At 35.7% G+C, this 14,319-nt stretch overlaps 1 protein-coding gene across 13 annotated transcripts in view; it reads left to right on the top strand.

Moving 5' to 3' along the window:
* The window catches only part of HFM1 (helicase for meiosis 1), a 206,513-nt gene that overhangs the window by 88,232 nt on the left and 103,962 nt on the right, over positions 1 to 14,319 (top strand). For 11 of the 13 annotated variants that reach the window (XM_079902104.1, XM_079902101.1, XM_079902109.1 and 8 more), the window contains 2 exons: positions 5,558 to 5,823; positions 6,063 to 6,125. In XM_079902104.1, the coding sequence (XP_079758230.1) occupies positions 5,558 to 5,823; positions 6,063 to 6,125 (329 nt within the window). The remainder of the gene's footprint in view (positions 1 to 5,557; positions 5,824 to 6,062; positions 6,126 to 14,319) is intronic. The other 2 variants (XM_079902102.1, XM_079902110.1) reach the window with 1 other exon arrangement.

Raw genomic sequence — 14,319 nt, 5'->3', positions numbered from 1 at the left:
GGTCACTTAGGCTATTTTATTAGTGTAGGTGAGAGAAGATGGTAGCCTGACCTAGGACTGAGATAACAGGAATGAAAAAGTTCAAAGTTTTTTAGGAGATAGAATTCCCACAGGACTTAAATGACGTTTGGATACGAGACCTGACTCCTAGGTTTCTGGCTTGAGCCAGAATGATGAAGGATGATAGTGTTCTTTCATGATACAGAAAACTGTAAAGGAAGAATAGGGGAACTTGGTGAGTACAGATTTCGACATGTTGATTTTGGGTACTTACAAATTGTCCAAAAGACAATTGGATGTATGGGTTAAGGATTCAGAAGAGATCTAGTTGACAGTTTTTGTTTTCTCTGTGACATAAGAGGCAAAGTCATCTGTGGAGTTTGAGGGGAAAAGTGGGGTTATTGAGCAAGTATGAGAAGAGTGGAAGAAATTGCGGAGAATGGGAAAGCAACTAATTAGAATAATGGTAGGATTTTTGGACACTGTAAAAAGGGCCCAGTTGAGGTTGATTCTATGAATTTTAAAATAAATTTTATTAACATGTAATTCATATATCATAAAATTCATTATTTTGAAGTGTACAGTTCATGGTTTTTAGTGTAGTCACAGAGTTGTGCAACCGTCACTACTCTCCAATTTTAAAATGTTTTTGCTGCCCCAAAAGAAACTCTATACTCATTAACAGTCCCTCCCCATTCCTCCTTCCCCCATCTAGCCCCTGACAACCACTAATAGTTTTCTGTTTCTGTGGGTTTACCTATTCTAGACGTTTCATATTAGTGGAGTCATACAATATCTGACCTTTTGTGTCTGGCTTCTTTCACTTAGCATAACATTTTCAAGGTTCATCCGTGTTATGTCATGTATCAGTATTTTATTCTTTTTTTATGGCCAAATAATATTTCATTGAATGGGTATATCACATTTTGTTTAATGATCTGTCAATTGATGGACATTTGAGTTGTTTCCACTTTTTGGCTATTATGAATAATGTTGCTATGAACACTCATGTATACATTTTTGTGTGAATATATGCATTTGACCCTTGAACAACACAGAGGTTAGGAGTGTGTTGACCTTCTGGGAAGTCAAAAAATGAAGTATAACTTTATAGTTGGCCCTCTCTATCCACAGTTCTGCATCAGTGGATTCAGCCAACCTCAGATCGTGTAGTACCATAGTAGTATTTACTGAAGAAAAAAATTCCAAGTATAAGTGATCTGGTGCAGTTTAAACCTATGTTGTTCAAGGGTCAAATGTATTTTAATTCTTTTGGATTTATACTTAGAAGTGGAAGTGGAAGTGGTCATATGGTAACTCGATATTTATCTTTTTTGAGAAACTGCCAAATTGTTTTACAAAGTAACTATACCACTGAACAGTCCCACTAGCAATATATGAGGAATCCGATTTCTCCAGGTCCTTGCCAGCACTTGTTGTCTGTCTTTTTTATTATAGCCATACTAGTGGGTGTGACGTGTACCATTTTGGTTTTGATTTGCATATTCCTGCTGACTAAAGATGTTGGGCAACTTTTCATGTGATTATTGGTTATTTTTATATCTTCTTTGGAGTAATGTCTATTCAGATCCTTTGCCTGTATTTTTAATTGCGTTGTCTTTTTATTGTTGAGTTGTAAGTGTTCTTTATTCTGGATAAAAATCCCTCATCAGTTATATGATTTACAAATAATTTCTCACATTCTGTGTGTTGTTTTTCACTTTTTTGTTCATATCCTTAGCAGCCCAAAAGTTTCTAATTTTAATGAAGTTAAGTCCAATTTTTCTAATTTTTGACTGGACTTTTGGTGTCCTATGTTGATTGGACTTTTGGTGTCCTATCTAAGAAACCATTGCCTAATCCAAGTTTGCAAAGACTTACTCCCACATTTTCTTCTAAGAGTTTAATAAATTTAGCTCTTAAATTTAGATCTATGATCCATTGTGAGTTAACTTTTCAATATGGTGCAAGGTAGGAGTCCAACTTCATTCTTTTGCACATATATATCCAGTTGTTAAAAAACAAAAACAAAAACTATTCTTTCCCCATGGAATGTCATGGCACCCTCACTGACAATCAATCAACCATAAATGGAAGGTCTGGGGGCTTTCTTACACCATCCAATTATCTGATTCATCAACACCAATGGGTGTCCAACAGTTCAGTTCAGTTTTCATACTAACTCCTGGAGTTAGCATCAGACCACATGGGTTAAGGGTTCAGTCCTTTGCCCTACTTGAAATGCCAGCCACAAATAGGGTGCCAGGCTACTGACATTTCTGCCTTGCAGACTACAAATTTGGGAGTTCCCACTACCCCATATTGGATGTAATAATTTGCTAGAATTACTCACAGAATTAGAAAAATGCTTTACTTATGTTTACCAGTTCATTATAAAGGATACAACTTAGGAACAGCCAAATGGAGGAGATGCATAAGGCAAGGTATGGAGAGGAAGAGTGTGCAGAGCTTCCATACCCTCTCTGAGTGTGTCACTCTCTCAGCACCTTGATGTGTTACCAATCTAGAAGCTCTCCGAACCCCCCGTCATTTAGGAATTTTTTATTCATGGAGGTTTCATTACATAAGCGTGATTGATTAAATCATTGGCTATTGGTGATTGAACTCAATCTCCAGCCTTTCTCCCCTCCTTGGATGTTGGGAGTGGAGCTGAAAATCTCAACCCTCTAATCAAGTTTAGTTCTTTCTGGTGATTGGTCCCCATCCTGAAACTGTCTAGGTGACAAGAGTCACCTCATTAGCATAAACTCAGGTATGATTGAAAGGGGCTTATTATGAATAACAAAAGATGCTTCTATCACTTCTGTCAAGCAGGGAATTCCAAAGGTTTCAGGAGCTCTGTGCCAGGAACTGGGAACAAAAACCAAACATATATTTTCTATTATACCACACAAAGGTTTTTTTCATGCTCTCAATTCTATTCTATTGATCTGTATGTCTGTCCTTATGCCTGACATAAGGATATTTTTCACAATGGCATATCCTACATTTTCTTGATTGCTGTAGCTTTGTATTGATAGTAAAGTTTTACATCAGGAAGTGTGAGTCCTCCAACTTTGTTCCGTTTTTTCAAGATTTTTTTGCTATTCTGATTTATTTGCATTTTCGTATGAATTTTAGGATAAGCTGGTCAATTTCTGCAGAGAAGCCAGCTGGGATTTTGATAAGGATTGTATTGAATCTGTAGGTAACCTGATGACTATTGCTATCTTAATATCATTAAACCTCCCAATCTATGAACTGGGATAACTTTCCATTTATTTAGGTTTTCTTTAATTTCTTTCAAAGATGTTTTGTGGTTTTCTGTGGACAAGTCTTATACTTATTTTGTTAAATTTACTCATAAGTACTTTATTCTTTTTGATGTTATTTTAAATGGAATTTCAGATTGTCCATTGAAAGTGTATAGAAATACAGTTGATTTTTGTATATTGATTTTGTTTCTTCAGTCTTGCTAATGATGACTTTGAATTTTAATATAACTCGTCTACCTAACAGTTGTACTTTTTCCAGTAGTGTTCCACCACCTGGCTGCAATTATAAAAAACAATAGATAGTTAGATTCATCTAGAATTGCAGATTTGCAAGATAGTATGATAAAAGGCTAAAGGGGAAGAGGAGTTTAGAATATTGGTAAGAGAGTGGTTGAAAAGATAGGTCGTGGTATTAAATTCATTAAAGGTATGTGAGAAAAATGAAGGGGAAGATGGTTTGGGAAAAAATAAGGAGATTAATTATAGTAATTTTGTTCTTTGACCTCATTGGTACCTTGAGCAAACAAACTAAAAGGATAGGAGGTTGTGTTCAGAGAATGATATGTCAGAATCGTTGATTTGAAAAGAGGAGCAGTTCTGGATAATGATAATGTCTAAGGTGAGAGAGTAGGTGACTGAGATCATGTGAGGGATAAAGCCACTGAAGATAAAAGCCTAAGAAACTGAGAGGGTAGGATTTTGAATGGGTTGTCTACATGAGTGTTGAAGTAACCCAGATGATGGCAGAGTTTGGGATTGAGAGGAAAAGATTCTAAAGTGACCAGAGGTTGATATATGATACATGCCATGAGGAGGGTTACAAGGTGGTATAGCTAGACAGCACAGATACTTTTGTGAGAGAGTGGAAAAGTAATGAAGTAGATTTGGGGTGGAGAAGAAGGCTCTCAACCATCAATACATTGGATGTGGGAGAGTTAGCAGTTTTTTCCACTTAAGAGTTTTTTAAGGAGCAAGGGTTTTCCAGGAAAAATAAATATTTTTGTTAAGACCCGGAAGTAAATATAAAATTCATTAAAGAAGCTGAGGATATGGAGAATGTGGAGTGGGAGTTCCAGAGGACCTAGGAAGAATCTGAGGTTCAGAGAATTTAGATAACTAGTATGTGGATAATATTTTTATGGTTTGAAAAACCTATTTCAAACTCTAAAGTCATGCAGCTAGAAAGTGGAGGAGCTTTGGATTTATATTCAGGTTTGTCTGATTCCAAAGTCTGTCCTTTTAACTGATATCACAGCATGTAGCAAGGAGTCATCTTGTGGCATAAGTGTTTTCCTTGTCCTCAATACCATTTCATAATGGGATTCTATTATCTAAGACTAACCATCTTCTTTTGAATTTTCTGTCTTCAAAAATAGAACTGCTGGCCTTGGAGGATGCAACTCTACAGTTTGTTCTAAAATACATTTCTCTCTCTAGTTTTTTGAAAGATTGGTCTTTCTCATACAAAAACCTGTCATTAAGATTAATAGTCAAAATAATTTAGAAAGTATTCTGTATTTGTACAGTACTTATTTGGGTGTCATTCCTTACAGAATTCTGTAAGACTGATAACCTGCCATCACCCTTTTACTTATTCTATAAGCTGCTAGTGTTGTATTAGGAATCCTATTGGTCACTTCTTCCCTTAGGGCTATTGTGAACAAATTACTTTGATGGATTGTCTTTGAATCAGTCGAATATAGTAAATTACAATCATACAATGGCCTTTCTTTGTTTTCTAGAACTTTATAAAGAACTATTTCTTACACTAAAATGATTATTGAACAGTGTTTGGAAAGTTGGTGCTAGATACTGACAAGAAGTCTCAGTACCTGTCCACATGGGCCTCTCTATAGGGTTGCTTCAGTGGTCTCATGATATAGTGGCTAGCTCCCCTTAGAGTGAGTGATCCAAGAGACCATGTGGAAGTGACAATCTTTTATGACCTAGCCTTAGATGTCACATGCTTGTCCTTCCACAGTACTCTGCTAGTCTCATAGGCCAGTCCTGATTCAAGGAAGGTGACTAATAAAGGGGGTGAGCACCAGGAAGCAAGGATCATTGGAACTATCTCAGAGGCTGGCTACCACAGATGGATTTATCTGAGTGTTAGGAAAAGAAATAATTCAGTGGTAAATTCAGCAAATTATACTTTAGGAGAATGATTAGCTTTTGTGTTCTAATAAACCAAAATCTGTAGGTATTTTTAAAGGGACCAATTTTATGCTAGTTTTTCACATTCTAAGTAACTATTGTAAATGCAAATATGTTTTGTTTTGCAGATTATTTAAAATATCTGACAATATACACGGAAGTGCTTATTCCAATGACAGAGTAAACTTGGACTCTCATATTGGCTCAGTGAAAACTGTCCAAATAGAAGTGAGCAAAGGGAAATCATGGAAATATAGCAATAGTAAGCAGAAACCTCAATATTCAGACATTAATATGTTTAGAGCCAGTGATACTTTTTCTGCTTCTGAAATCAGAGAAGGCATAATCAAAGGACCATCTTTTTCAGTTGCCTCCCAGCCTCATGAAGTTCAAGGTAATTCCTTGCTTTTTCAGTTGGTTTTCTAAAAGTACAGTCTAGTCTGTTTTTCTTAGCATAGGTAAGGATACAAAAATTTGAGTAGGCTGTCTCTATGTACAATTTCTTTACTATATTGCATTGTTTTTTTAAACTGTGATCTAATATTGTTTTAACTGTGCTCTCAATGAAAAGTTATACAAATTTTATTGAAGTAGCTTTTATGGAAAAGGTTAAAAATATGCATAAGTATGTAGGATTTTTTTTTTTAGGGGTAACAGAAAATGGTTTCAATTCCTTGAAGGCTGTCACAGAAATCCGTATCCTTTAAATTATTTTACTATAGCAGCATTATATTTGAAGTCATAATTTTAAAACATTTTGTATCATTGTGTTTCTATTTGTTTGTTTTGGTTGACAAAGAAGAAGAGGGAAAAGTGAATCTTTTGGGTCATGTAAGAGTCCCAATATGTGTGATAGTGCTACTGAAAGTGTGATCTGTGGACTGGTACCAGTTGTGAACTGTTTGTTACCAGTCTGTGACAAGTACAGATAGGAGATTTGTATTACTGAATGAACTGTGAGTATATTTACTTACCAATTGATACAGATAATTTTCTATATTTTGTGTAAGAACAGCGTATTGGTATAAACATGGGTAGGGGAAATGACTGAGAATGGGATATTCTATGGACTGGGGACATTTTTACAAATCTAGTAATTTTTGAAATAACCTGATTTGCAGATTATACCTATTTACATGTCTGGGTATTTCCAACGTAATTATTTTGAGTATATATGTGTGTTCTGGAGGTAACATTCTCTTTGCTTCTTTGATACTTTGTATATGTCTGTAACAGTGTACTTATTCTATTTTATTATAACTCATCAGCTGTTTCTGTAACTAGTTCCCTATGACCTATGAACTCCTTGAAGGCAAGGACCAAGCCTTATGTATCTTCTTATCTCCAAATTCATTGAAAGCCGTATAAAGAGGAGAAGTTGTTCTGGCAAAAGAGTAGCCATGAGCAAGGGCAAGGGTAAGAAAGTATGGAATATGTTTGGAAAGAACAAGTATTCCAGTTTGGGTGAAAAAAGTCATGATTAAAGGAGTAGTAGGGGGACTACCCTGCTGGCGCAGTGGTTAAGAATCTGCCTGCCAATGCAGGGGACACGAGTTCAAACCCTGGTCTGGGAAGATCCTACATGCCGCGGAGCGACTAAGCCCGTGTGCCACAACTGCTGAGCCTGCACTCTAGGGCCCATAAGCCACAACTACTGAGTAGTTGTGAGCCCCACAACTACTGAAGCCTGCATGCCTAGAGCCTGTGCTCTGCAACAAGAGAAGCCACCGTTATGAGAAACCTGCACACCACAATGAAGAGTAGCCCCCACTTGCCGCAACTAGAGAAAGCCCACGCACAGCAATGAAGACCCAACACAGCCAAAAAAATAAATAAATTTTTTTTAAATGCAGTAAAAAGGAATTGTATTTTTTTTTTTTTAAAAAAAGGAGTAGGAGGAAATAATGATGGATAGGTATTTTAGGATTAGATCATTTAATGCCATGAATACCAAGAAGCTTTTATTTTTATTTTTAATATATTTACTAAGCCATGAAGAGAAACCATGCAATATTTTTGAGCAGGTCAAGTTACATTACCTAAGCCATGCTTTAGGATTATAGAATTAGTGACTCAAAGCTGGGGAAGGCTCTAGAATCCACAAAAGTTATGATCTAGTTGGCAAAACAGTGAATTCCAGATATGGGGCCGTTGAGCTAGAGAAATCTAGGGATGAGTGATTCTAATCCTGGGTACTCTGGGGACTGAGAATTCTGAAGTATAGTTAGAAAATGTTTGGTTGACCACTTGTGAAAAATTGCCTGCAGTGCATATAACTGAACTGAATTAGAATGGGAGGAGGGGACAATAAAAGGATTATATATGATATAATAATGTCAGAAATGGCCAGCCATTAGTGCTCCTCTTCATCATGTTGTCTCAGTCTTGTTGCACTTCCTTCTCTCTGATGATCTAAATAGTGTGGGAATGTAGGAAATAGGTTAGCAGTAAACAGTTAAAAGTAGTTTCATTATCTGTATGATGAAAAATTCTTATCCCATACCTGAACTTGCCATAATGTGACTAATTTTTGAAGAGTTTTATAAAGATTTTCTTGCTATCTTAGCATAGCTGAAGTGCTTCTGTTGTTTAGGTCTCTTTGTTAGCTAGACTACTGCCTACTCTTGTGTCCATTGATTTATTGTCCAAAAAGTTCATTTGCTGTCAAACTTGTTGAACTTGCTGCACTTTATTGTTTCCAAGTGTATATTTAAAGTGGAAGATTGAATGCTAGTTACGATAATTTGAGAGTCTGGGGATTACTTGGACTTATTTTCTGATTATTTTACAATAGTTTACTATATTTGAATCTTCAGGACAATAGAAGTTTGGTCAGATTGATCCTGCTACAGTACTGTTGTCATTTTCAGTTCTGTAGACATCCTGCTCCTTCCGCCCCGCATCCCGTTATAACATGTAATTGCAGTGAGACTGCTGAGAATTCTTAGGACAAAAGGAAAAATTGGGGGCTTTCCTGGTGGTGCAGTGGTTGAGAGTCCGCCTGCCAATGCAGGGGACACGGGTTCGTGCCCCGGTCCGGGAAGATCCCACATGCCGCGGAGCGGCTGTGCCCGTGAGCCATGGCCGCTGAGCCTGCGCGTCCGGAGCCTGTGCTCCGCAACGGGAGAGGCCACAACAGTGAGAGGCCCGCGTACCGCAAAAAAAAAAAAAAAAAAAAGGAAAAATTTGATATCAAGTGTTGATAGTGATGATAAATGCTATACTTAGTAGCTGAGTTTTCTCATGAGCTAGAAACTGATTTTACATCTACTCTGAATCATAGATTCATTTTTGTGAGTGTAAATTGATGTGGAATTACTTGATGAGAGAAAAACCAGCATGATGACCCACTTGTGGGCTTGTTACAAATAAATATTTTAAAGGAAGAGATATATTTTGAAGGAAAAATGAGATTCGTTCAAAAACTGATGGATTGACAAACTCAGTATTACATTTTTGTTTTGGAATGAGTATTCTGACACAGTGCACAATTGAAAGTAAAATGAAGGTTTATAAATTATCTGCTTGATTTAATAAATGCAGACCTGTATTAATTGAGTTCTTAATGTGTACCAGGCATTTGGGATATGTCAGTTAGTAAAACAGGCAGTGAATTCTTGCCCTTGAGAATTTAACATTCTTGGGATGGGGGTGGAGAAGAGGATAGATCAGAACAATTGTAATAGTATATAAATAAGTCATATAGTATTTTAGAAGGTGATGAGTAATATGAAAAAAGAAAAACGTGGGGCAGAGTAAAGGAGATTACATTGGGAATTCTGGAATGGGGGCTCAGGATTAGAATTAAATAGAGTAATTAGGGTATGTCTTCTTTAGAAGTTGAGATGTAAGCACATGAAGGAAGTGAAAGAGCCAAGGAAATATGGAGGGAAGAACAATCTAGGCAGAGGGAAGGCTTTACAGCAAAAACATGGCTGATGTTTTTGAAAAACATAAAAGAGTCCAATAAAGCCAGAGGAAATGAGTCAGAAGCAAGAGTAGTAGGACATGAGGTCAGAAACACAAAGGTGGAGTGGGGAGGCAAGATTATGTAGGGCCTTGTGGCCATATACTTTGAGAGAAATGGGGGAATTTGAGCAGAGAAGTAATATGCTCTGATTTAACTTTTATCAGGATCACTTATCACAATCCGTCAGTTTTTTAATATCTTCATAAAAATGTAATTGCTTAAATAACTATGTATTTGTGTTCTCAGATATATTACCTGTTTTATATCTCCTAATTGATTGTAACAGCCTCAGTTGCAGGAACTCATTTTCTTCTTTATTTACAACTTCCTGCAGCTTTCTGAGTCTAGTATTCTGCACAGTGTTTCATAAATGTAGTTGACAAATGTGATTCAGACTAATAAGAATCCATGCAAGTACAAATATCTCCCAAACTGGCAATAGACTCTTAACTTGGAGAGGGGACAGTTTATTCTTTATATCTATTAATATTTTTGAGCTTTCTTAGAGGAAGGACGATTTAAGTCCTTGTTGAGCCAGTATGCTGATAATTGCAATTAAATCCACCACTTAGCACAACGAAATTACCAAAAACAAAGGAATTCAGGGTTAGGTGACCAGCAGCAACACACATCAGCTAATGAAACATAATCAACAATTAAAAAATGAAATTTGGAATTTTAAAGAAGAGATAAATATCAGATGGCCTCATCAAGATGAATAAGAAAAAAATACCACTCTGGAAAAGATAAACCACATTCTTAGTTCTGATATACTTTTACATATGTTTCTGCATCTCTTCTATCAGATCTAATTGTCAAAGTATAACCCTTGTATAACCTTGTTTCTCCATAAGGACTTTACAAGTTCTCTTCAGAATATGGAAGGTGACTGGGGACTGGAATAATTTTAATTCCTCCCCCACCCCAGCTTTACTGAGGTATAATTGACAAATAAAATTATAGTACATTTAAAGTGTTCAATATGATAGTTTGATAAATGTATACATTACAAAATGTTCCCACCATCGAGTTAGTTAACACATCCATCACCTCACATATTTACCTTTTTTTTTGTTTTTTTGGATGAGAACCGTTAACACTTAAGTTCAACTCTCTTAGCAAATTTCAGTTATACAATACAGTACTTTCAACTCTACTCACCATTTTATACATTAGATCCTCAGATATTACTCATCTTGTAGCTGAAAGTTTGTACTCTTTTACCATTACCAGCCTCTGTTTCTCCCATACCCCCAGCCCCTGGCAACCACCATTCATTGTACTATTTTTATGTCTGACTTTTTTTTTTTAAATTTCCACTTATAAATGATATCATGCAGATATCACAGAAAGGATCTGTCTTTCTCTGTCTGGCTTAATTCACTTTGTATAATGCTCTCCAGTTTCATCCATGTTGTCACAAAAGGCATAATTTCCTTCTTTCTAAAGGCTGAATAATATTCTGTTGTATACATATTTTCTTTATCCGTTCATTTCTTAATGGTTATGTTGTTTCCATACTTTGGCTACTGTGAGTAATGCTGAAATGAACGTGGCTATACAGATATTTCTTTGAGATACTGATTTTGTTTCGTTTGGATATAACCCAGGGATTGCTGGACCATGTGGTACTCCTATTTTTAATTTTTTGAGGACACTTCATAATGTTTTCCATAAGGACTGCACCAGTTTATATTCTTACCAGTAGTGTACAAGGGTTCCGTTCATCCATATCCTTGCCAGCATTTATCTCTTATCTTTTTGATTATAGCCATTCTAACAGGTGTTAGGTGCCAACTCACTGTGGTTTTGATTGGCATTTTCCTAATGATTACTGATGATAAGCACCTTTTCATGTGCTGTTAGCCATTTGTATGTCTTCTTTGGGAAAATGTCTATTCAGGTCCTTTGCCTATTTTTATTTTTATTTATTTATTTTTTTGCAGTACGTGGGCCTCTCACTGTAGTGGCCTCTCCCGTTGTGGAGCACAGGCTCCGGATGCGCAGGCTCAGCGGCCATGACTCATGGATCTAGCCGCTCTGCGGCATGTGCGATCTTCCCAGACTGGGGCACGAACCCATGTCCCCTGCATCGGCAGGCAGACTCTCAACCACTGCGCCACCAGGGAAGCCCTGGATGTTTGGTTTGCAACTATTTTCTCCCATTCCATAGGTTGTCTTTTCATTTTGTTGATGGTTTCTTCTGTAGTGAAAAAGCTTTTTAGTGTGACGTAGTCGCACTTGTTTATTTTTGCATTTGTTGCCTTTGCTTTTGGTTTCAAATCCAAAACATCATTGCTAAGACCAGTGTCAAGAAGCATTTCCTCTTTGTTTTCCTCTAGGACTTTTATGATTTCAAGTCTTATGTTTAAGTCTTTAATCCATTTTGAGTTTATTTTTGTGTATGGTGTGAGATGGGGGTCCAGTTTCATTCTTTGGCATGTGGATATACAGTTTTCCCATCACCATTTATTGAAATGGTTATGCTTTCCCAATTCTTGACTCCTTTGTTGAAAATTAATTGACCATATATGTATGGGTTTATTTCTGGGCTGGATATTTTGCGCCATTGATCTATGTGTCTGTTTTTAGTGTCAGTACCATACTGCTTTGAGTACCATAGCTTTGTAATATAGTTTGAAATCAAGAAGTGTGTTACATCCAGCTTTGTTCTTCTTTCTTAGTATTGCTTTAGCTGTTTTGTTTGTGTGTGTGTGTGTGTGTGTGTGTGTGTGTGTGTGTGTGGTTTCATATGATTTTTAGGATTGTTTTTTCTATTTCTGTGAAGATGCAATTGGAGTTTGGATAGGGATTGCATTGAATTTGTAGATCATTTAGGGTAGTGTGGACATTCAGCAATATTAATCCTTTGAATCCATGAATATGAAGTATCTTTCCATTAATTTGTGTCTTAAATTTCTTTCATCAATGTCTTATAGTTTTCAGTTTACAGATCTTTTACATCCTTGGTTAAATTTATTCCTCAGTATTTATTCTATTTGATGCTGTTGTTAATGAGATTATTTGCTTCATTTTTCTTTCTGATATTTCATTGTTACTGTATAGAAATACAACTGATTTTTGTATATAGATTTTGTATTCTGCAAGTTAACTAAATTTGTTTATTAGTTGTAACAGTTTTTAAAATTTGTTTATTTGTTTTGTTTTGTTTTGGTCTGTGTGTGTGGAGTCTTGGTTTTGCTATATATAGTTTCTTGTCGCCTGGAAATAGAAACAGTTATACTTCTTTGTTTCCAATTTGGATTCCTTTTCTTTTTTTTTTTCTTTTTTTTTTTTTGTTGTCTGATTGCTGTGTCTAGGATATCTAATACTATGCTAAATAAAAGTGGCAAGAATGGACATCCTTGTCTTGTTCCTGACCTCAGAGGAAAAACTCAGTTTTTCATAATTGGGTATGAATGTTAGCTGTGAGCTTGTTATATACAGCCTTTATTATGTTGAAGTGTATTCCTTCTGTACCCAGTTTCTTGAGAGTTTTTATCATGAAAAGATGCTGTATTTTGTCATATGCTTTTTCCTCATCTATTGAGATGATATGATATTTATTCTTTGCTTTGTTAAAGCAGTATATCACGTTGATTGATTTGTGGATGTTGAACCATCCTATATCCCAGGAATAAATTCCATTTGATCATGGGGTATGATCCTTTTAATGTACTGTTGAATTCAGTTTCATAATATTTTGTTGAAGTTTCTGCATCTATGTTTATTAGGGATATTGTCCTGTAATTTTCTTTTCTTATGGTGTTCTTATCTGGCTTTGGTATCAGTGGAATGCTGGCCTCATAAAATGAGTTTAGAAGCATTCCCTTCTCTTTTAGTTTTTGGAAGAGTTTGAGAAGGATTGGTATTAATTCTTTTAAAATATTTGGTAAATTCACCAGTAAAGCCATCTGGTCCTGGACTTTGTTGGGAAATTTTTGATTACTGATTCAGTCTCCTTACTAGTAATTGATCTGTTCAGATTTTCTATTCTTCATGATTCAGCCTTGATAGATTCTTGTTTCTAGGAATTTTCCTTTTCTTCTAGATTATCTACTTTTTGGCATATAATTGTTCATAGTAGTCTCTTATGATCCTTAGTATTTCTGTCTTATCAGTTGTGTTTTCTCCTCTTTCATTTCTGATTTTATTTATTTGAATCATCTCTACTTTTTTTCTTAGTTATCTTAGCTATAGTTTTGTCAATTTTGTTAATCTTTTCAAAAAGACCCAGCTCATTGTTTCATTGATCTTTTCTATTGTTTTTCTGGTCTCTTATTTATTTCTGCTCCAGTCTTTGTTATTTTTTCCTTCTACTAACTGTGGACTTATTTTGTTCCTCCTTTTCCAGTCCCTTGAGATGTAAAGTTAGGTTGTTTATTTGTGATATTTCGTTTTTCTTCATTTTTGTACTTATCACTATAAACTTCCCTCTTAGAACAGCTTTTTATTGCATCCCAAAAGTTTTGGTATGTTGTGTTTCCATTTTCATTTGTCTCAAGGTATGTTTTTGATTTCCCTTTTGATTTCTTCTTTGACCCTAATAGTTGTTCAGGAGCATGTTGTTTAATCTCCATATATTTGTGAATTTTCCAGTTTTCTTCTTTTAATTGATTTTTAGTTTCATGCTATTGTGGTTGGAAAAGATGCTTGATATGATTTCATTCTTCTTTTAAAACTTAAGACTTGTTTTGTGCCCTAACATACGATATTTCCTGGAGAATGTTCCATGTGCACTTAAGAAGAATGTGTATTCTGTTGCTGCTGAAGGGAATGCTCTGTGTATATCTGTTAGAGCCATCTGGTATAAGGTATAGTTTAAGTCTGATGTTTCCTTATTGATTTTCTTTCTGGATGATCTATCCATTATTGAAAGTGGGGTCTTGAAGCCCCCTACTATTATTGTATTGCTGTCTA

This window comes from Stenella coeruleoalba, assembly GCF_951394435.1.
Source record: "Stenella coeruleoalba genome assembly, chromosome: 1".
Lineage (NCBI taxonomy): Eukaryota > Metazoa > Chordata > Mammalia > Artiodactyla > Delphinidae > Stenella > Stenella coeruleoalba.
The sequence above is the reverse complement of the archived record's forward strand: the minus strand, read 5'-3'. Positions and strand labels throughout refer to the sequence as shown.